Genomic DNA, 24918 nt, shown 5'->3' with positions numbered 1-24918 from the left:
ACACAGCAGACAGTAACATGGCCTTTATGTTCATCCATCACACACAGCAGACAGTAACATGGCCTTTATGTTCATCCATCACACACAGCAGACAGTAACATGGCCTTTATGTTCATCCATCACACACAGCAGACAGTAACATGGCCTTTATGTTCATCCATCACACACAGCAGACAGTATCAGCACTGATCGGTACGATAGTAAACATGCAGTAGTTTTTCATGATGAGAGCAGATCTTCTCTTGTATTCGTGTGGAGGCTTTGATGAGCTTGTTCTTAAAATCAGGAGATTCATAGTGAGGCTAGAGGTGTAACCTGCTCTCCGACTCTTTTGCATTATTCTGTACGTAAATCCGAGACACTCCATTTGGTATTATATGTTAAGTATGGTATGTATAATTTGTGGATGTCCGTCACCCATTTTGTATCATATGCTACAAATTACATTTTGAATCATATCTTACGAATTAGTAAAATGTACAGTACAGTTGAAGTCGGAAGTTGACATACACCTTAGCCAGCTACATTTAAACTCAGTTTTCACAATTCCTGATATTTTTATCGTAGTAAAAATTCCATCTTAGGTCAGTTAGGATCACCATTTTTTTTTAAAGAATGTGATATGTCAGAATAATAGTAGAGAGAATGATTTATTTCAGCTTTTATTTCTTTCATCACATTCCCAGTGGGTCAGAAGTTTACATACACTCAATTAGTATTTGGTAGCATTGCCTTTAAATTGTTTAACTTGGGTCAAATGTTTCAGGTAGCCTTCCACAAGCTTCCCACAATAAATTGGATGAATTTTGGCCCATTCCTCCTGACAGAGCTGGTGTAACTGAGTCAGGTTTGTAGGCCTCCTTGCTCGCACACACTTTTTCAGTTCTGCCCAAAAATGTTCTATTGGATTGGGGTCAGGGCTTTGTGATGGCCACTCCAATACCTTGACTTTGTTGTCCTTAAGCCATTTTGCCATACCTTTGGAAGCAGACTTGGGGTCATTGTCCATTTGGAAGACCCATTTGTGACCAAGCTTTAACTTCCTGACTGATGTCTGAAATGTTGCTTCAGTATATACAGATAATTTTCTCCTCATGATGCCATCTATTTTTTGAAGTACACCAGTCTCTCCTGCAGCAAAGCACCCCACAACATGATGCTGCCACCCCTGTGCTTCACGGTTGGGATGGTGTTCTTCGGCTTGCAAGCCTCCCACTTTTTCCTTCAAACAAAACAATGGTCATTATGGCCAAACAGTTCTATTTTTGTTTCATCAGACCAGAGGACATCTCTCCATAAGTACGATCTTTGTCCCCATGTGCAGTTGCAAACCGTTGTCTGGCTTTTTTAATGGCGGTTTAGGAGCAGTGGCTTCTTCCTTGCTGAACGGCTTTCAGGTTATGTTGATATAGGACTCATTTTACTGTGGATATAGATACTTTTGTACCTGTTTCCTCCAGCATCTTCACAAGGTCCTTTGCTCTTGTTCTGGGATTGATTTGCACCTTTCGCACCAAAGTACGTTCATCTTTAGGAGACAGAACACGTCTCCTTCCTGAGCGGTATGATGGCTGCGTGGTCCCATGGTGTTCATACTTGCGTACTATTATTTGTACAGAATAATAGAAAATCTTCCTATTCATGAAAATCACAAGTGAAATATATTGGAATACAGCTTAGCCTTTTGTTAATCACCCTGTCATCTCAGGATTTCAAAATATGCTTTTCAGCCAAACCTAGACAAGCATTTGTGTAAGTTTATCATAGACTAGCATAGCATTATGCTTTGCTAGCAGCAGACAACCTTGTCACGAAAATCAGAAAAGCAATCAAACTAAATCTTTTACCTTTGATGAACTTCGGATGTTTTCACTCACGAGACTCCCAGGTAGATAGCCAAAGTTCATTTTTTTCCCAAAAGATTATTTTTGTCGGCGAAATAGCTCCATTTGTTCTTCACGTTTGGCTGAGAAATCGCCCGGAAATTGCAGTCACGAAAACTTCGAAAAATATTCCAAATTAGCTCCATAATATCGACAGAAACATGGCAAACGTTGTTTATAATCAATCCTCAAGGTGTTTTTCTAATATCTATTCGACAATTAGTTTTTCAGTAGGACCGATTGGAGTAATGGCTACCTCTGTATTTTACTCGAGTCACCCTGGGAGCCATCATGTGACCACTTACGCAATGTAGCCGCCTACGGCTATTCTTCAACATAAATGCGTAAAACTACATCACAATGCTATAGACACCTTGGGGAATACGTAGACAGCGTAAGCTCGTTGATAGGACATTCACAGCTCAATAGGGACTCATTGGAACGCAGCGCTTTCAAAATATGGGGCACTTCCGGATTGGATTTTTCCCAGGCTTTCGCCTGCAACCATATCTTTACAGAGTGTTTTCTATCCAAAGCTGTCAATTATATGCATATTCTAGCATCTTGTCCTGACAAAATATCCCATTTAAAACGGGAACGTTTTTTTTCCAAAAATGAAAATACTGCCCCCTAGTACCAACAGGTTTTAACAGAATTGCATTTTCTCAGGGAAAACAATGTTTCATTCTTAGCTAGAATCATTGTCAAGCGTTGTCGAATGTGATTTCCTGTGGTCAAAACTTTTAATGAACTCGCACAACTTATCATCGGGTTTACTTTCACATTGAAGTTCGCTGAAACATGTGGCAAGCCCGCATCCCGCCCCAACCTCACACTTCAGCCTCTATCTGGCACGTCAACACATTCCACATCATTTCTCATCTGTTGTTTTCCACGGTACAGAAGACAAAGGTGCTCAACCAACCAACATGAGTAGAGGTGCAATCTAAAAATGTCTAGACATCATTGGACAGGAAAAGGTGCAACGCTCGCTCATCATCTTTTTTTCTTTTTCGTTTTCTTAGACAAGTTTAAAAGATTGATGTTTCGGCCTTCTTCAGAGTAATCCAAAGGGAATGGACAAGTTCATATAGGGCATGGGGAAGACAATTTCAGATCAAACTCTTCAGCTGGTGGAGATACAGTGTTAGACCATACAGGTTAGTACTCAGGGTGTGATGTGCAGTGGCCAATGTCTCCACCTAGTGATGGAATACAAGTGAAAGGATGGGAAAATGCTTACAAGAAAGAAACATATGAAGACAGTTGTTGATTTCCATTGTTACAAGACAATCCAGTTTTTCTAAATGAGCTATCTAGGTTACTCACCATTCTAAAGGCTACAGATTTCAGTCACCACTAGAATAGTTATTTTACTTATATCTTTGTTTAATCTAATTAATCACATTAATCTTACAATAAAAATCCATATTTTGTAACAAATGTAAGATTTTTTTTAACATGTTGAATAAAGTAGAAACTCATTGACTGTTTATATGCATTTTCATGTACTGTATAAGTACACATTAATTACAGGTAATTACTCAAGATATAATTCATTTTAACTAGCTAACTCCTGTGTAACAGCTAGAAATGACATTGTACGTAAAGAAAACATTACATGTACTATGCTTTGAAATAGTGTCCTATTTCTAATCTGGAATTATACTCATATTAGATGTCTTTTCGCTAACTCAATCAAGTTAACCCAGATGATACACTTTATTTTGGGGGCAAGTGCTAACAACAACGTTGACTGGTGATATATTTTGAACAGTGCACATTCATGGCTAATTACTTAGAGCCTTTTAAACATAGGCTATAATCACTCAGACACCCAGCGCATGCACAAGGGATCCCAACCTTTGTCACAGTTGTTAACTTACTACCTGGCGATGTAAGCAGAGTTGTTTCAATGAGGAGATCGGTTCTCAGTTGGCTAACGCATATCATGTTTATGCAGGCTGCAACATGGTGTTTGGATGCTATCGGCAGTGGTGTAAACTAAAGTACCGGGGACTTAAAAATGCACTACAGGATCTTAAGCACAACAAATGTATAATATACAGTATAGCACAAATTGGATTTATGACTTATCATACTAATTGCACAAACACAATTATTATTATTATTGATTTTTTGCAGGACGTAACATATCATACGACATTGATGACGTGGTACACAAATAACGGGAACCACTTTTTGGCTCATGAGCTCCACTATCAAAACTACTGGCTGAAATTACACAAATCTTTAAGTACTACTTAAGTAGTTTACTACTTTTACTTCTCCTCTATAGTTCTAAAGAAAATAATGTGCTCTATGGTGCACTAGTGTGTTTATTGTCTGACTTGGATGGCACTTCCAGAAACGTAAAAAATGATGGCAAGGTTGTCAGAACGGGTAATGTACTGTGTAAGTAAACATGAATTACAAGTAATTCCTCCTCAAGATACACTTCATTTTAACTAGCTAACTCCTGTGTAACAACTAGTCATTTGTATTGATTAAGGATCCCATTCTCTTCCTGGGGTGCAGCAACATTAAGGCAGTTCTATACAATTACAAATATTACATGACATTTACATTTCAATAACACTTTTCACAACACATTAAGTGGGTGCCCTCATGCCACTACTCTACTATCACATAACTACAATACAAAATCCATGTGTATGTGTGTGTAGAGTGCATGTGTAATTACTTTGTACTTAGGCAAACATTACACGTGCTCCGAAATAGTGTCTTATTCCTCATCTGGGATGACACTAGTAGTCGTATTAAATCTGTTTTCGTAAACTCAAACCAAGTTAACCCAGAGGGTACGCTATATTTTGGGTGCACGTGCTAGCAACAACGTTGACTGGAGATATATTTTGAAAAGTGCACATTCATGGTTAAATAATTAGAGGCTATAATCTCTCAGACACCCAACGCATCCAATCGGAATTATCATCCTAGAGCTCTGACTTCTCCAACCTGAAGATCACTGACGTCACAAATTTTCCCAGTCTGAGCTTGTTTTTGATTCATTCCCAGTTGTCTTGAACGCACCATCTAGCAGACATCTGGGTAATATTCATTAGGCAGAAAATGGAAGAAAACGGACTGAAATATGCAGGGATTTCCTGGGACTTGTCCAATAGGAAACACTCATTTTAATTTTTCATTGCGAAACATTTCAAAACATTTTCTATTGGATGCCCTAATGAATACGACCCTGGTAGTGTTGGCCTATGCTTTACTTGAGTCTTAATGAATCCATATACAGTGCATTCGGAAAGTATTCAGACCCCTTGACTTTTTCCACATTTTGTTACTTTACAGCTTTGTTTTAAAATGGATTCAATTGTTTTTTCCACCCTCATCAATCTATACACAATAGCCCATAGAATGTTTTGCAAATTTATTAAAAATAAAAAAATAAAACATTTACATAAGTATTCAGACCCTTTACTCAGTACTTTGTTGAAGCACCTTTGGCAGCAATTACACCCTTGTTCTTGGTTATGAAACTACAAGCTTGGCACAGCTGTATTTGGGGAGTTTCTCCCATTCTTCTCTGCAGATCCTCTCAAGCTCTGTCAGGTTGGATGGGGAATGTTGCTGCACAGCTATTTTCAGGTCTCTCCACAGATGTTCGATTGGGTTCAAGTCCGGGCTCTGGCTGAGCCACTCAAGGACATTCAGAGACTTGTCCCGAAGCCGTTGTCTTGGCTGTGTGCTTAGGGTTGTTGTCCTGTTGGAAGGTGAACCTTCGCCCCAGTCTGAGGTCCTGAGCGCTCTGGAGCAGGTTTTCATCAAGATGACGGCAGGGGTAGCCTAGTGGGGGCGGCAGGGGTAGCCTAGTGGTTAGAGCGTTGGCCTGCACTGTAACCGGAAGGTTGCAAGTTCAAACCCCCGAGCTGACAAGGTACAAATCTGTCGTTCTGCCCCTGGACAGGAAGTTAACCCACTGTTCCTAGGCCGTCATTGAAAATAAGAATTTGTTCTTAACTGACTTGCCTAGTTAAATAAAGGTAAAAAAATAACATAAAAAGGATCTCTCTGTACTTTGCTCCGTTCATCTTTCCCTCAATCCTGGCTAGTCATCCAGTCTCTACCGCTGAAAAAATAACCACAGCATGATGCTGTCACCACCATGCTTCACAGTTGGGATGGTGCCTGGTTTCCTCCAGACGTGACGCCTCGCATTCAGGCCAAAGAGTTCTATCTTGGTTTCGTCAGACCAGAGAATCTTGTTTCTCATTGTCTGAAAGTCCTTTAGGTGCCATTTCGCAAAATCCGGCAGGCTGTCATGTGCCTTTTACTGAGGAGTGGCTTCTGTCTGGCCACTCTACCATAATGGCCTGATTGGTGGAGTGCTGCAGAGATGGTTGTCCTTCTGGAAGGTTCTCCCATCTCCACAGAGGAACTCTGGAGCTTTGTCAGAGTGACCATCGGGTTTCTTGGTCACCTCCCAGACTAAGGCCCTTCTCCCCCGATTGCTCAGTTTGGCCGGGCAGTCATCTCTACAAAGAGTCCTGGTGGTTCCAAACTTCGGCCTCATGGCTTGGTTGACATGCACTGTCAACTGTGGGAACTTATATAGACAGGTGTGTGTCTTTCCAAATCATGTCCAATCAATTGAATTTACCACAGGTGGACTTCAATTTGTAGAAGCATCTCAAGGATGATCAATGGAAACAGAATGCACCTGAGCTCAATTTCGAGTCTCATAGCAAAGGGTCTGAATACTTATGTAAAGGTATTTCTGTTTTACTAAATACATTTTCATAAAGTTCTGAACCGGTTTCTGCCTTGTCCTTATGGAGTATTGTTTGCAGATTGATGATATGTTTTTATTTATTTAATCCATTGTAGAATAAGGCTGTAACGAAACACAATGTGGAAAAAGGCCAGGGGTCTGAATACTTTCCGAATGCACTGTACAAGTTGACTGGAGAGTAGGTTGCTCCTAGATGACATTGAGCCTCTTCTCTGGTCTCTCTCTCCTGGTGTTGGCCATGGTGTTCCTCTGGTTCTTCTCCTCTTCCACATAGCCTTGCTTCATGATACTGGTGATGTACAGGAACAACGTCTGTGGGACAACATGAAGGTCAACACATAAGACATGGAATAGATATCTACTGCTCTATTATAGGGTAAATACAGCAGTGGTTCCCAACCAGGGGTACTAGGACCCTGGGGGTACTTGTCCTATCCACAGGGGGTACATGAGAAGACTCATGAGACCAAAGGCTTACTGATAAAATGCACATGAGGGGTTACTTCAGGTGTACTCTGGGCAGAGCAAAAATCAGTTGGTGGCACAGTAACCGAAAAAGGTTGGGAACCACTGGTATACAGTATACATGGCAGTCCTTTTGAGATGTCCGAATGAATTTTAGTCAAAAACTGAACTCTGTTGTCCCATTAACACAGCACAACATTGAATATGCTCAGGGCTTTCAGTTTTCCCCCTGGATGTTCCTGGTGCTCTTGTTAATGGAGACAAAAAAGCCTTTTACTTAGTGAATAACAACACAGAAAAATAAAACATAATACTGGCAACATGTTTTCAGCACAACTCTGCTGGATTACAAATGTGCCCTTATAGCTAAATGCCAAGCTGACAAAGGCCTGCAACTATGAGGGCAAGGACCTTAAACATCCTGGAGATAAAAGCCTGGGCTCAGCCTATTCAAGATATTACAGTATACACTGGACACAACATCCAACCATTTCAAAGATTTTACATATAAGGAAATCAGCCAATTGAAATAAATTCATTAGGCTCTCATCTATGGATTTCACATGACTAGGAATACAGATGTGCATCTGTTGGTCACGTCACAGATACAGTATCTTTAAAAAAGGTAGGGGTGTGTATCAGAAAACCAGTCAGTATCTGGTGTGACCACCATTTGCTACATGCAGCGTGACACATCTCCTACGCATTGAGTTGATCAGGCTGTTGATTGTGGAGTGTTGTCCCACTCCTCTTCAATGGAAATGTAAAGTGGCTAGACACACTGTCGTCTACGTCGATCCAGAGCATCCCAAACATGCTCAATGCGTGACATGTCTGGTGAGTATGCAGGCCATGGAAGAACTGGAACATTTTCACCTCCCAGAAATTGTGTACAGATCCTTGCAACATAGGACCGTGCAATATCATGCTGAAACATGAGGTGATGGCGTTAGATGAATGGCACGAAAATGGGCCTCAGGATCTCATTGCGGTATCTGAAATTGCCATCGATAAAATGCAATTGTGTTCGTTGTCCGTAGCATATGCCTGCCCATACCATAATCCCACCACCACCCTGGGGCACTCTGTTCACAACGTTGACATCAGCAAACCGCTCGCCCACATGATGCCATACACGCTGTCTGCCATCTCTTCATCCGTGAAGAGCACACTTCTCCAGCGTGCCAGTGGTCATCGAAGGTGAGAATTTTCCCATTGAAGTCGGTTACGACACCGAACTGTAGTCAGGTCAAGACCCTGGTGAGGATGATGAGCTGACAGATGAGCTTCCCTGAGACAGTTTCTGCAGAAATTCTTCAAGTCCGAGTGGCTGAGTCCGAGTGGCTGGTCTCTGACGATCCTGGATGTGGAGGTCCTCAGCTGGCATGGTTACACTTGGTCGGCAGTTTTGAGGCCGGTTGGACGTACTGTCAAATTCTCTAAAATGACGTGGCTTATGGTAGAGAAATTAACATTATAATTCTCTGGGAACAGCTCTGGTGGACATTCAGAATGCCAATTGCACACTCCCTCAACTTGAGCCGTCTGTGGCATTGTGTTGTGTGACAAAACTGCACATTTTAAAATATCCTTTTATTGTTCCCAGCACAAGGTGCACCTGTGTAATGACCATGCTGCTTAATCAGCTTCTTGATATGTCACACCTGTCAGGTGGATGGATTATCTTTGCAAAGGAGAAATGCTCACTAACAGGGATGTAAACAAATTTGTGAACAACATTTGAGAGAAATAAGCTTTTTGTGCATATGGGACCAACACTTTACCTGTTGAGTTTAGATTTTTGTTCAGTGTAATTGTGTTACTAAATGGTGTCTTTCTGTCTCTATTTCATTGGTTGAGACAAGAGCAAGTACAGTACAAGATTCAGTCTCAAGTGTTAATTGAAATTCCAGAAGCATCATGTGGATGCATGGTCTATGTCTGAAGATGCCTATCTTGTATAATTTCATCCATCATTCCCTAGCCTAAAGCTATTCAGGCCCAGGTGTTTTGTGATAGGACCTTTCCTGATCCAAGGCTGTGTCTAGACTTGACAGTTCATACAGCTTTAGTATTCTGATCATAGAGTTCTGATCATAGTATTCTGATCATAGTATTCTGATCATAGTGTTCTGATCATAGAGTTCTGATCATAGAGTTCTGATCATGGTATTCCGAACGCATCATGCATCTACACCGACATTTAGATGTGTCTACCGGGTCCACAGTGTGATTCTTTATCCCCGCTCTATATTCAAATGCCAGAATGCATTCTACAAATGGTGGAATAGGCCAGATATGATAGTAACACAACAACTTATGGCAGTAGCTAACTAGCAAAGCTAACCTCCGTAGCTAGCCAGCAAGCTTTCAACGAACGCTAAAGAGATTGCAAACGGGTTAGCCTTACTCTAGCCAATCAAAAAAATAAATAATATGAGGCCAGCAAACATGTTCCTCACACGCTAGGAACATATTTCCTTCAATGTTATAATGAAAATGTGCTGTTCAGTCCCAAAAAACAAGTTTTTAGGAGACTTGTGCGAGGAGTGCTGATGACGCTGCCCACTGCAAGCAAGCAATGCAGATGTAGAAGCACGGTGGCTAGTAAAAACTCCATAGAAAGGCAGGAACCTAGGAAGAAACCTAGAGACGAACCAGGCTCTGAGGCGTGGCCAGTCATCTTCTGGCTGGTGGAGATAAGAGTACATGGCCATTAAAGCCAGATCGATCTTCAAGATGTTCAAAATGTTCATAGATGACCAGCAGGGTCAACTAATAAATTCACACACAATGCATCCCTGACCACCTCCTGAAGTGGTCAGCTTGATCTGAACACAAACAGACCACAAAGCAACTTTTGTGCATCTAGACCCGTCTTTTCAATGCGATCTTTTGTATTCTGATAGCAGAAGTCGCATGTAAGCGTGCAGACACGACCACAGTGGTGTACATGTATGCAATTAGTGTGTTACATCTGGTAAATAGCTTACAAAGGTGACATTGTATGCCTATGAGACGAAGTGGTGAAACATTTTTCTCATAGTGAGTGAATGGACATGGAGAAAAGGAGATATCTACTTTAGCTAACTGTGGGCCTACAACCATATTCACATCAGGGTTTAATAACGGGAACCGGGCTACGGAGAAACCTGTTTCCTGAGATAAATAATTGAGAGAAACCGGTCAATTATAATGAATTATTTCTATGAACAGTGTGACGTGAAATGAAGCTGTTAAATGATATGTCATGTTTAAATCTGGCTTCTCTACTACAGCCGTCTCTGATCTGCTAATCATCAACGCTCATTCCTTTACACTTCTGCTGTATGGCAAAGCTTCACTAAAAGAAATGCCACCGAGGCAGAATGCTAAATCTACAAGCGCACAATAACATGTTCCGGTGGTTGGAGGAAGTGTAGTATTGTTCTGACATGCAGGCCTACACCCCCAACATAGTGAGGTAAGTGGAGAGAGGGGGATTCAGCAGATCATTTGTTTAGCTTGCGCTACAGACGGCTATATCGGTCCACGAATACAGGAACAGTGCACTGCTTTTGTGAGAACATTTGTTTATTTTTTGTTGTAATTATTCAGGGGGGTTGGCAGCACCCTCAGCACCCCCCCATCCCACGGCTATGTTCAAATCTCCAAACTAGCTGGATTTGCAACATTGTTTCATGATGTTACACTAACAAAAGCGAGCGCACGGCGGGTTTAGATTCAAGGGCAATTGATCAACCCCAGCACTGTCCACAGTGCTGAATCTCTGCTACTATTAGCTCACGTTTTTTATTTTACCTTTATTTAACTAGGCAAGTCAGTTAAGAACAAATTCTTATTTTCAATGACAGCCTAGGAACAGTGGGTTAACTGCCTTGTTCAGGGGCAGAAAAATATATTTTTACCTTGTCAGCTCAGGGATTTGATCTTGCAACCTTTCGATTACTAGTCTAACGCTCTAAACACTAGGCTACACTAGGCTACATTTATCCATTTACAGTGATATTTTGTTATTTAACTAGGCAAGTCAGTTAAGAACTAATTCTTATTTACGATAACAGCCTACCCCAGCCAAACCCTAACCCGGATGACGCTGGGCCAATTGTGCGCCGCCCTATGGGACTTGCAATCACAGCAGGTTGTGATACAGCCTAGAATTGAACCAGGGAATGTAGTGACACCACTAGCACTGAGATGCAGTGCCTTAGACCACTGTGCCGCTTGGGAGCCCCGTAAAATTATGCCTGATTTTTTTCCACTGGCATTATATTAAATAGCACTTCCTGTTTGAACAGGAATACTGGGATGCCTGGTAATTTCTTGCAATTTTCTCGGGACGGAAAATGTCTAGATTTTCAGGAAAATATTAAACCCTCATTCACAATTCACGTTGCCTACAATTTATGTAGTCAATCCACTAGAGGTCACTGTCACACTGTATGTCTTTCCTGTGCTATTTGAAAGTACAATATGCAGAAACTCCACCATTTCCTGGTAGCAAAAATTCTTAGTCCCCTAATTTCAGTTTATGTGACAAAACAAAAATGGTGTAAAGAATCATTGAACCGTTCTTTTCAATAACCCCAAAATATTGTATTTTCAGCTGTTTGAAGCTGGTGTACAAAATTGAAAGTAAAAGATGCAAAAACAAAATGTAAGAATGGGAAGCATAGAAATAGAGCACATAGAACACAAACCACTTCTTAGACTTTCTTTCACTGAGAATGGCATATAACTCACATTCTATGTGAATTTGGTCGAGTTGCCCAAAAAAGTTACACATTGCAGCATTAAATGATACTATTGCACTTTCAACAAGCACCACAGCTCTTCAGAGTATATACTTAACACTGTAGGACAGTGGGCGAATGGCTGTATGTATTCAGCAATCAAGCAGTTTGAAATGTTTTCTGGGTGTATTGAACAGATTGCTTTGAGTCTTTTCCTACAGATGTGCTGAAAAGCAGGTTCCACAGGAGGTTAGTGGCACCTTAAATGGGGAAGACGGGCTCGTGGTAATGGCTGGAGCGGCAGAATGGTAACAAACACATGGTTTGTATGTGTTTGATGCCATTCCATCTGCTCCATGCCAGCCATTATTACGAGCCCTGAGCAGCCTCTATTGGTGTATTTTTTATTTTATTTTACCTTTATTTAACTAGGCAAGTCATTAAGAACAAATTCTTATTTTCAATGACGGCCTAGGAACAGTGGGTTAACTGCCTGTTCAGGGGCAGAACGACAGATACCTTGTACCTTGTCAGCTCGGGATTTGAACTTGCAACCTTCCGGTTACTTCCGGTTACTAGTCCAACCACTAGGCTACCCTGCCGCCCCGATACTGGTGTATTCACTAGAAACCAAATGGAAGCAAACAGGTCGAAATGGGGAGGGTATATTTACCACTATATTCTACAACTACGCACATGTCAATAACCATTGTTGCAACGTTACTGAATGACCCACAATCCAGTATAAATAGTTAGAAAATAATTGTGTAATATTTCATATTTTTAAAAGGGCAATCTGGCACTCAAACAACCACAAAGCCGACACCCTGCTACTTTGTTGAGTAAACGGCTGAGAGATAGAGCTGAAGAAATGAGCTATGTATACAAGGACAGACCATCCATGCAATCAAAATGATAGTTTTAAACACTTAATTACATGTCATTTAATAGGATCTCTATGGTTTAAACCCATTTTAAAGCTATAGTCTTCACAATTACATTGTTTACAAATTGAGTAAAGCAAGCTTATATTTTGGGTTCTGATGGGGTACGACAGTTGAACTAAGCCTATGAGGCATGAATATGTTATATTTTTTCAAGAATCAATGGCTAAATAAACTCAATTTAAAAGTCCAAAACTGCATGTCCCAATCCCAGATGGACCTTTTAAGGCCTTATAAAGTAGTGTTTTAACCGTTAAATAGCTTCTCCACATAGATAAAGGAACAGACGGGCGGCTCATGGTCATCGTCACACCATGGTTATTAGCTAGGATGGGAATGTTCCCATCAACTGTTTACCTTCCAAGCCTCCTCCACTTCTGAGGTCCAGTTGTCCTTCAGGATTGGCTGGACGGCTCGAATAAACTCTGCCCCCACGTACTGGAATAAACCCAAAGGACATAATTAGGGCCCTGGAAGGTCATAAATGTTTGATAAACAGAGAGCAATAGACTCAGAATTATCTGATGATCCAGCAAAATAGCAAGCCAGATTTTCCATTACGTTATCGTGCAGTTATTATCTAGACAGAGAAGATTAAAGCTGGATGGATTGCAAGAAAATCTACACACATCCCTAGTCCTGTGGTGATGATTGTTCTGTGAAAGTCCACGCTCTGTTGTTAAGCAACGGTAGTACTGGAACCGTATTTTCTAGTCATGGAATATTTTGAGTGCTGATCTAGGATTAGTTTTGCCTTTAAGGTCATAAAGGAACAAGATCACGTGGACAAGATCACATTAGCCAGAAAACCTACAGAGTAGGACAGACTGAACACCTACCATGTAGTACTTCGGAGGGGAGTTGTAACGATAGTGGCTTTTGCCCAGATCTAGGATCAGTTGATCCAGTCGTTCCATCTGATTAAGTCTGGCCACGCTTTTCTCAATGAAGTGCATTATCCTTCAAGACATGGAACAAAACGCCATTGTCAGAGGTAGACAGCATCAGATGTAGAAAGGCAGACACTAACACAGTCGAACCGTGACATCGGGCAATGCAAAGTAGCAAGCTTCTGTGTTGTTAGCTAAAGGGACATTTATGGAAGGGAGAATGAGACATCTGTTTAGTTTTATGGCATTAGCAACTGATTGACTAGCGCAGACACTCGTGTGTTTGTGTTCCTGAAGGCACCAAGTGTACCTCATGATAATGCTGGTCAGGTTAGATGCACCATGATCTCCAGCAGTTACAACTAAATAGGTAAATACATAGTACACATGTCTAGGTTGTAAGATAAAGACTTGACTGTAGCTAGTTACATGCCCCCCCCTCCCCATACTAGCACCACGCTTCAATTAACCGAGCTATCAGAAATATTTCATCAGAAGATCTCAAGGAACTCTTCAGTATCCAGTATCCATGCAAGTCATAGTCTGAGTACTTTAGAATAGACAGTCTAGGAAAGAAGAGATTTTCTACCTCAGTCAAAGAAAGAGACCAGAGAGCCTTTAAAAACATGTCATACTAAGAAGCAACTGAAGTTGACCCTAGAGGTAGCAAACGTAGCTTTCATCCGTGTGTGTTTAGTCTAGAGGTCGACCGATTATGATTTTTCAACTCGGATACCGATTATTGGACGATTTTTTGTTGTTTATTTATTTGTAATAATTACAATTACAACAATACTGAATGAACACTTTTAGTTTAACTTAATATAATACATCAATAAATTCAATTTAGCCTCAAATAAATAATAAAAAATGTTCAATTTGGTTTAAATGATGCAAAAACAAAGTGTTGGAGAAGAAAGTAAAAGTGAAATATGTGCCATGTAAAAAAGCTAACGTTTAAGTTCCTTGCTCAGAACATATGAAAGCTGGTGGTTCCTTTTAACATGAGTTTTCAATATTCCCAGGTAAGAAGTTTTAGGTTGCAGTTATTATAGGAATTATAGGTCTATTTCTCTCTATACCATCTGTATTTCATATACCTTTGACTTTTGGATGTTATTATAGGCATTTTAGTATTGCCAGTGTAACAGTATAGCTTCCGTCCCTCTCCTCGCCCCTACCTGGGCTCCAACCAGGAACACATCGACAACAGCCACCCTCGAAGCATTGTTATCCATTGCTCCACAAAAGCCGCGGCCCTTGCAGAGCAAGGGGAACAACTACAAGGTCTCAGAGCTAGTGACGTCACCGATTGAAACACTATTAGCGCGCACCCCGCTAACTAGCTTGGGAGTTGATAGGCTTGAAGTCATAAACAGCTCAATACTTGAAGCACAGCGAAGAGCTGCTGGCAAACGCACAAAGTGCTGTTTGAATGAATGCTTACGAGCCTGCTGCTGCCTACCACCGCTCAGTCAGACTGCTGCTGCCTACCACCGCTCAGTCAGACTGCTCTATCAAATATCAAATCATAGACTTAATTATAACACAGAAATACGAGCCTTAGGTCATTAATATGGTCAAATCAGGAAACTATCATTTCGAAAACAAAACGTTTATTCTTTCAGTGAAATACAGAACCGTCGGGTGGCATCCATAAGTCTAAATATTCCTGTTACATTGCACAACCTTCAATGTTATGTCATAATTACGTAAAATTCGGGCAAATTAGTTTGCAACGAGCCAGGCGGCCCAAACTGTTGCATTTACCCTGACTCTGCGTGCAATGAACGCAAGAGAAAATGGCACAATTTCCCCAGTTTAATATTGCCTGCTAACCTGGATTTATTTTAATTAAATATGCAGGTTTAATAAAATATACTTCTGTGTATTGATTTTAAGAAAGGCATGGATGTTTATGGTTAGGTACATTCGTACAATGATTGTGCTTTTTTCGTAAATGCGCTTTTGTTAAATCATCCCCCCGTTTGACGAAGTTGGGTGTTAGGAATAAGTAGTCTTCACACAGTTCGCAACGAGCCAGGCGGCCCAAACTGCTGCATATACCCTGACTCTGTTGCACAGAACGCAAGAGAAGTGACACAATTTTCCTAGTTAAAAGAAATTCATGTTAGCAGGCAATATTAACTAAATATGCAGGTTTAAAAATATATACTTGTGTATTGATTCTAAGAAAGGCGTTGATGTTTATGGTTAGGTACACATTGGTGCAACGACAGTGCTTTTTTCACAAATGCGCTTGTTAAATCACCCATTTGGCGAAGTAGGCTATGATTCCTGAGGACCATGCCTCAGGACTACCTGACATGATGACTCCTTGCTGTCCCCAGTCCACCTGGCCGTGCTGCTGCTCCAGTTTCAAATGTTCGGCCTGTGATTATTATTATTTGACCATGCTGGTCATTTATGAACATCTGAACATCTTAGCCATGTTGTGTTAAAATCTCCACCCGGCACAGCCAGAAGAGGACTGGCCACCCCACATAGCCTGGTTCCTCTCTAGGTTTCTTCCTAGGTGTTGGCCTTTCTAGGGAGTTTTTCCTAGCCACCGTGCTTCTACACCTGCATTGCTTGCCTTTTGGGGTTTTAGGCTGGGTTTCTGTATAAATAAATTTAATTTGATTCAATGATAAATTAACAGGCACCGCATCGATTATATGCAATGCAGGACAAGCTAGATAAACTAGTAACATCATCAACCATGTGGAGTTAACTAGTGATTATGTTAAGACTGATTGTTTTTTTATAAGATACATTTAATGCTAGCTAGCACCTTACCGTGGCTCCTTGCTGCACTCACATAACAGGTAGTCAGCCTGCCACGCAGTCTCCTCGTGGAGTGCAATGTAATCGGTGTCCAAAAATGCTGATTACCATTTGTTATGAAAACATGAAAATCGGCCCTGATTAAATCGGCCATTCCGATTAATCGGTCGACCTCTAGTTTAGTCACATTCCGAGGCACCCTGTTGCTGAATTAATAGCCACAACCCTCACTGCGGCTTAATGAGCTCCAGCGTTAGCATTGGCAACCATTTAATGCCTCGCGTAAGGTCAGCGCCATGAGCTTTAGAAGGCGAGGTGTGTTGTGGGTCGCTGTGAGGGAACGTAGACAACAGACACTGGGTTAAATGTCTCCTTTTTGCCAGGGATGCAGCAGGTACAAGATAAGTGATATCAGTCCACTCACATTCACCTCAAGAACAGGCATATTAAATTAGATTTAGATTAAAAGTTTAATAGTCACATGTACAGGGTTGCAGGTGTACTGTAATTACACGGTACAGTGAAAATCTCAGAGGGGGGGGGAGCGGTGGGGATTGATATTCCAATTGTTCTGCCCGGGTTTATGAAGTATTGCACGAAACAAGTAATACAATTTGAGGAAAAACACTAGAAAAAGTAGAAACCTGCAATGTTTTGTATGAGCTCAAGGCGTCATCCGTCAGCGCCATTTTACCAATTTGTTTGACGATGACGACACTCGAAGCTACATGAGATTATACTAGTTATACTACACTGTAAACTTGTCTATCACGTGAATGCAGTAAGGTATTCTGTGCATGTCTGTGGAGTGCCATCTCATATTCTAACCAGCTTCTAACCACACAAACAAACACGCACACACAGACGCACTAACACACACATCATTTTTGTAGTTTTATTGTTTGTATCATTTTTTGTTCGTACATCGTTGTGTTATAAATGTGTGTGACTGTCCTTGTCTATCGGTGATTGTTGCTTGTCATGTTTTGTGTTGTTCGTGGACCCCAGAAGGAATAGCTGCTGCCTCTGCAAAAGCTAATGGGGATCCCAATACACAATAAACAAACAAACAGCTGTGCTTCCTAAACCCAACTTGATTCATTTACTCTACAAAAAAAATGCAATCTCTTGGTGCAACTCACCCCATCTCTGAATCTAGTTGGCTGTGTTGTCAATGTACCAAGACAATAAGAAATAAGGGGCCCAACGTCCTCACAGCTTCTACACTGGTGTCTCTGGATGTGCTCAGAGCTTATCTGGGAGCTGACAAGTGGGTGATGGTGAGAGGAGGAGGTAGAATGGCAGGAGGGAGAAAGGAGATAGGAGGAGGTTGAGGGAGGAGGCGAAGGGTGTCACTGACCGTAGGCCGTGAGTTTGTAGCTCCTTGTTGTTCCGCAGCCTCTCCAGGTCTTCCACGTCTCGGAACAGGAAGAAAACGTCTTTGCATTCTGGATGGGTCTCAAACAACCTGTTACCATGACAACGGACACCACTTGTGAGCACACTCGAGGTCGCGATTTAATAGATTCACAAACATTGCTCTGTAGGCCATTAAAACACAGTGGAGAAAATACAGATTTGGTTCTTTATGGGTTTCAAATGCACAACTGCGCTTTGGAAGCGATGTCCAATCTATGTTTTATTGTTGGTTTAATCTCTTATCATGGGGTTAATCTGTTTTATCATGAGGTTAATCTATGTTTTATGGGGTTAATCTGTTTTATCATGGGGCTAATCTATTTTATCATGGGGTTAATCTGTTTTATCATGGGGTTAATCTGTTTTATCATGGGGCTAATCTATTTTATCATGAGGCTAATCTGTGTTTTATGGGGTTAATCTGTTTTATGGGGTTAATCTGTTTTATCATGGGGCTAATCTATGTTTTATGGGGCTAATCTGTTTTATCATGGGGCTAATCTATGTTTTATCGTGGGGCTAATCTATGTTTTATCGTGGGGCTAATCTGTGTTTTATCGTGGGGCTAATCTGTGTTTTATCATGGGGCTAATCTATGTTTTATGGGGTTAATCTGTTTTATCATGTGGCTAATCTATTTTATCATGAGGCTAATCTATTTTATCATGAGGCTAATCTATGTTTTATGGGGTTAATCTGTTTTATCATGGGGCTAATCTATGTTTTATGGGGCTAATCTATGTTTTATCATGGGGCTAATCTATGTTTTATCGTGGGGCTAATCTATAATGGGGTTAATGTTTTATCATGGGTCTAATCTATGTTTTATCTATTTTATCATGGGGCTAATCTATGTTTTATCGGGGTTAATCTATTTTTCATGGGGCTAATCTATGTTTTATGGGGTTAATCTGTTTTATCATGGGGCTAATCTATGTTTTATGGGGTTAATCTGTTTTATCATGGGGCTAATCTATGTTTTATCATGGGGCTAATCTATGTTTTATCGTGGGGCTAATCTATGTTTTATCGTGGGGCTAATCTATGTTTTATCGTGGGGCTAATCTATGTTTTATCATGGGGCTAATCTATGTTTTATGGGGCTAATCTATGTTTTATGAGGTTAATCTGTTTTATCATGGGGTTAATCTGTTTTATCATGGGGTTAATCTATGTTTTATAGGGTTAATCGGTTTTATCATGGGGCTAATCTATGTTTTATGGGGATAATCTGTTTTATCATGGGCCTAATCTATGTTTTATCATGGGCCTAATCTATGTTTTATCATGGGCCTAATCTATGTTTTATCATGGGCCTAATCTATGTTTTATCATGGGCCTAATCTATGTTTTATCATGGGCCTAATCTATGTTGTATGGGGTTAATTTGTGTTTTATCAAGTGGTTAATAATAGTGAATAAAAAAATATACTGTGTGTGTGTGTATATATATATATATATATATATATATATATATATATAGAAGTATATATATATTGTTCTGTAACAATTACTATTGTAGCTGGAAAGGGGTGATTCTTTTAATGGAATATTTACATAGGCGTACAGAGGCCCATTATCAGCAACCATCACTCCTGTGTTCCAATGGCACGTTGTGTTAGCTAATCCAAGTTTATCATTTTAAAAGGCTAATTAATCAATAGTAAACCCTTTTGCAATTATGTTCGCACAGCTGAAAACTGTTGTGCTGATTAAAGACGCAATAAAACTGGCCTTCTTTAGACCAGTTGAGCATCTGGAGCATCAGCATTTGTGGGTTCGATTACAGGCTCAAAATCTCCAGAAACAAAAAACTTTCTTCTAAAACTCATTAGCCTATTCTTGTTCTGAGAAATTAAGGCTATTCTATGCGAGAAGTTGCCAAGAAACTGGAGATCTCGTACAACACTGTGTACTACTCCCTTCACAGAACAGCGCAAACTGGCCCTAACCAGAATAGAAAGAAGAGTGGGAGGCCCCGGTGCACAACTGAGCAAGAAGACAAGTACATTAGAGCGTCTAGTTTTCAACTGGCAGCTTCATTAAATAGTACCCACAAAACACCAGTCTCAGTGTCAACAGTAGAGGCGACTACGGGATGCTAGCCTTCTAGGCAGAGTTCCTCTGTCCAGTGTCTGTGTTCTTTTGCCCATCATAATCTTTTATTTTTATTGGCCAGTCTGAGATATGGCTTTTTCTTTGCAACTCTGCCTTAAAGGCTAGTGCCAAATGCTTACTTAGAAGCCCTTAACCAACAATTCTTTAAGGAGTTATAAGAAAAATGTGTTAAGTAAAAAATGTCAAATTAAAAGTGACAAATAATTAAACAGCAGCAGTAAAGTAACAATAGCGGGGCTATATACAGGAGGTACCGGTACAGAGTCAATGTGGAGGCTATATACAGGAGGTACCGGTACAGAGTCAATGTGGAGACTATATACAGGAGGTACCGGTACAGAGTCAATGTGGAGACTATATACAGGAGGTACCGGTACAGAGTCAATGTGGAGACTATATACAGGGGATACCAGTACAGAGTCAATGTGGAGACTATATACAGGGGGTACCAGTACAGAGTCAATGTGGAGGCTATATACAGGGGGTACCAGTACAGAGTCAATGTGGAGGCTATATACAGGGGGTACCAGTACAGAGTCAATGTGGAGGCTATATACAGGAGGTACCGGTACAGAGTCAATGTGGAGACTATATACAGGAGGTACCGGTACAGAGTCAATGTGGAGACTATATACAGGAGGTACCGGTACAGAGTCAATGTGGAGACTATATACAGGGGATACCAGTACAGAGTCAATGTGGAGACTATATACAGGGGGTACCAGTACAGAGTCAATGTGGAGGCTATATACAGGGGGTACCAGTACAGAGTCAATGTGGAGGCTATATACAGGAGGTACCAGTACAGAGTCAATGTGGAGACTATATACAGGGGGTACCGGTACAGAGTCAATGTGGAGGCTATATACAGGGGGTACCTGTACAGAGTCAATGTGGAGACTATATACAGGGGGTACCAGTACAGAGTCAATGTGGAGGCTATATACAGGGGGTACCAGTACAGAGTCAATGTGGAGGCTATATACAGGGGGTACCAGTACAGAGTCAATGTGGAGGCTATATACAGGGGTACCAGTACAGAGTCAATGTGGAGGCTATATACAGGGGTACCAGTACAGAGTCAATGTGGAGGCTATATACAGGGGGTACCAGTACAGAGTCAATGTGGAGGCTATATACAGGGGGTACCAGTACAGAGTCAATGTGGAGGCTATATACAGGGGTACCAGTACAGAGTCAATGTGGAGGCTATATACAGGGGTACCAGTACAGAGTCAATGTGGAGGCTATATACAGGGGTACCAGTACAGAGTCAATGTGGAGGCTATATACAGGGGGTACCAGTACAGAGTCAATGTGGAGGCTATATACAGGGGGTACCAGTACAGAGTCAATGTGGAGGCTATATACAGGGGGTACCAGTACAGAGTCAATGTGGAGACTATATACAGGGGGTACCAGTACAGAGTCAATGTGGAGACTATATACAGGGGGTACCGGTACAGAGTCAATGTGGAGGCTATATACAGGGGGTACCGGTACAGAGTCAATGTGGAGACTATATACAGGGGTACCGGTACAGAGTCAATGTGGAGGCTATATACAGGGGGTACCAGTACAGAGTCAATGTGGAGGCTATATACAGGGGTACTGATACAGAGTCAATGTGGAGGCTATATACAGGGGTACCGGTACAGAGTCAATGTGGAGGCTATATACAGGGGGTACCGGAACAGAGTCAATGTGGAGGCTATATACAGGGGGTACTGATACAGAGTCAATGTGGAGGCTATATACAGGGGTACCGGTACAGAGTCAATGTGGAGGCTATATACAGGGGGTACCAGTACAGAGTCAATGTGGAGGCTATATACAGGGGGTACTGATACAGAGTCAATGTGGAGGCTATATACAGGGGTACCAGAACAGAGTCAATGTGGAGACTATATACAGGGGGTACCGGAACAGAGTCAATGTGGAGACTATATACAGGGGGTACCAGAACAGAGTCAATGTGGAGGCTATATACAGGGGGTACCGGAACAGAGTCAATGTGGAGACTATATACAGGGGGTACCGGAACAGAGTCAATGTGGAGGCTATATACAGGGGGTACCAGAACAGAGTCAATGTGGAGCTATATACAGGGGTACCGGAACAGAGTCAATGTGGAGACTATATACAGGGGGTACCAGAACAGAGTCAATGTGGAGACTATATACAGGGGGTACCGGAACAGAGTCAATGTGGAGACTATATACAGGGGGTACCGGAACAGAGTCAATGTGGAGGCTATATACAGGGGGTACCGAACAGAGTCAATGTGGAGGCTATATACAGGGGTACCGGAACAGAGTCAATGTGGAGGCTATATACAGGGGGTACCGGAACAGAGTCAATGTGGAGGCTATATACAGGGGTACCAGTACAGAGTCAATGTGGAGACTATATACAGGGGGTACCGGTACAGAGTCAATGTGGAGGCTATATACAGGGGGTACCGGAACAGAGTCAATGTGGAGGCTATATACAGGGGGTACCGGTACAGAGTCAATGTGGAGGCTATATACAGGGGGTACCGGTACAGAGTCAATGTGGAGGCTATATACAGGGGGTACCGGTACAGAGTCAATGTGGAGGCTATATACAGGGGGTACCGGTACAGAGTCAATGTGGAGGCTATATACAGGGGGTACCGGTACAGAGTCAATGTGGAGGCTATATACAGGGGGTACCGGTACAGAGTCAATGTGGAGGCTATATACAGGGTATTACGGTACAGAGTCAATGTGGAGGCTATATACAGGGGGTACCAGTACAGAGTCAATGTGGAGGCTATATACAGGGGGTACCGGTACAGAGTCAATGTGGAGACTATATACAGGGGGTACCGGTACAGAGTCAATGTGGAGGCTATATACAGGGGGTACCGGAACAGAGTCAATGTGGAGGCTATATACAGGGGGTACCGGTACAGAGTCAATGTGGAGGCTATATACAGGGTATTACGGTACAGAGTCAATGTGGAGGCTATATACAGGGGGTACCAGAGTACAGAGTCAATGTGGAGGCTATATACAGGGGGTACCGGAACAGAGTCAATGTGGAGACTATATACAGGGGGTACCGGAACAGAGTCAATGTGGAGGCTATATACAGGGGGTACCGGAACAGAGTCAATGTGGAGGCTATATACAGGGGGTACCGGTACAGAGTCAATGTGGAGACTATATACAGGGGGTACCGGAACAGAGTCAATGTGGAGGCTATATACAGGGTATTACGGAACAGAGTCAATGTGGAGGCTATATACAGGGGGTACCGGTACAGAGTCAATGTGGAGGCTATATACAGGGGGTACCGGTACAGAGTCAATGTGGAGGCTATATACATGGGGTATTACGGAACAGAGTCAATGTGGAGACTATATACAGGGGGTACCGGAACAGAGTCAATGTGGAGGCTATATACAGGGGGTACCGGTACAGAGTCAATGTGGAGACTATATACAGGGGTACCGGTACAGAGTCAATGTGGAGACTATATACAGGGGGTACCGGTACAGAGTCAATGTGGAGACTATATACAGGGGGTACCGGTACAGAGTCAATGTGGAGGCTATATACAGGGGTACCGGAACAGATACAATGTGGAGGCTATATACAGGGTATTACGGTACAGAGTCAATGTGGAGGCTATATACAGGGGTACCGGTACAGAGTCAATGTGGAGGCTATATACAGGGGGTACCGGTACAGAGTCAATGTGGAGGCTATATACAGGGGGTACCGGTACAGAGTCAATGTGGAGCTATATACAGGGGGTACCGGTACAGAGTCAATGTGGAGACTATATACAGGGGGTACCGGTACAGAGTCAATGTGGAGGCTATATACAGGGGGTACCGGAACAGAGTCAATGTGGAGGCTATATACAGGGTATTACGGTACAGAGTCAATGTGGAGACTATATACAGGGGGTACCGGTACAGAGTCAATGTGGAGGCTATATACAGGGGGTACCGGTACAGAGTCAATGTGGAGACTATATACAGGGGGTACCGGTACAGAGTCAATGTGGAGGCTATATACAGGGGGTACCGGAACAGAGTCAATGTGGAGGCTATATACAGGGGGTACCGGTACAGAGTCAATGTGGAGGCTATATACAGGGGGTACCAGAACAGAGTCAATGTGGAGGCTATATACATGGGGTACCGGAACAGAGTCAATGTGGAGCTATATACAGGGGGTACAGAGTCACAGAGTCAATGTGGAGGCTATATACAGGGGTACCGGTACAGAGTCAATGTGGAGGCTATATACAGGGGGTACCGGTACAGAGTCAATGTGGAGGCTATATACAGGGGGTACCGGTACAGAGTCAATGTGGAGGCTTTATACAGGGGTACCGGAACAGAGTCAATGTGGAGGCTATATACAGGGGGTACCGGTACAGAGTCAATGTGGAGGCTATATACAGGGGGTACCGGTACAGAGTCAATGTGGAGGCTATATACAGGGGGTACCGGTACAGAGTCAATGTGGAGGCTATATACAGGGGGTACCGGTACAGATCAATGTGGAGGCTATATACAGGGGGTACCGGTACAGAGTCAATGTGGAGGCTATATACAGGGGGTACCGGTACAGAGTCAATGTGGAGGCTATATACAGGGGGTACCGGAACAGATACAATGTGGAGACTATATACAGGGGTACCGGTACAGAGTCAATGTGGAGACTATATACAGGGGTACCGGTACAGAGTCAATGTGGAGGCTATATACAGGGGGTACCGGTACAGAGTCAATGTGGAGGCTATATACAGGGGGTACCGGTACAGAGTCAATGTGGAGGCTATATACAGGGGTACCGGTACAGAGTCAATGTGGAGGCTATATACAGGGGGTACCGGTACAGAGTCAATGTGGAGGCTATATACAGGGGG

The 24918-nt window shown here is 42.2% G+C and overlaps 1 protein-coding gene across 1 annotated transcript in view; it reads right to left on the bottom strand.

Annotated features, from left to right (window-relative positions):
• Positions 1-2704: 2704 nt before the first annotated feature.
• LOC115101863 (neuroglobin-like) overlaps positions 2705-24918 on the bottom strand; it is a 32885-nt gene continuing 10671 nt past the window's right edge. The window contains exons 2-5 of the mRNA XM_029621332.2: positions 17831-17938; positions 13633-13753; positions 13151-13231; positions 2705-6963 (exon numbers count right to left, since the gene is read on the bottom strand). Of these exons, the coding sequence (XP_029477192.2) occupies positions 6841-6963; positions 13151-13231; positions 13633-13753; positions 17831-17938 (433 nt within the window). The 3' untranslated portion in view covers positions 2705-6840. The remainder of the gene's footprint in view (positions 6964-13150; positions 13232-13632; positions 13754-17830; positions 17939-24918) is intronic.

This window comes from Oncorhynchus nerka, linkage group LG24 (assembly GCF_034236695.1).
Source record: "Oncorhynchus nerka isolate Pitt River linkage group LG24, Oner_Uvic_2.0, whole genome shotgun sequence".
NCBI classification, from domain to species: Eukaryota; Metazoa; Chordata; class Actinopteri; order Salmoniformes; family Salmonidae; genus Oncorhynchus; species Oncorhynchus nerka.
Note: the sequence above shows the minus strand (reverse complement) of the source record. Positions and strands in the feature narration are given on the sequence as shown.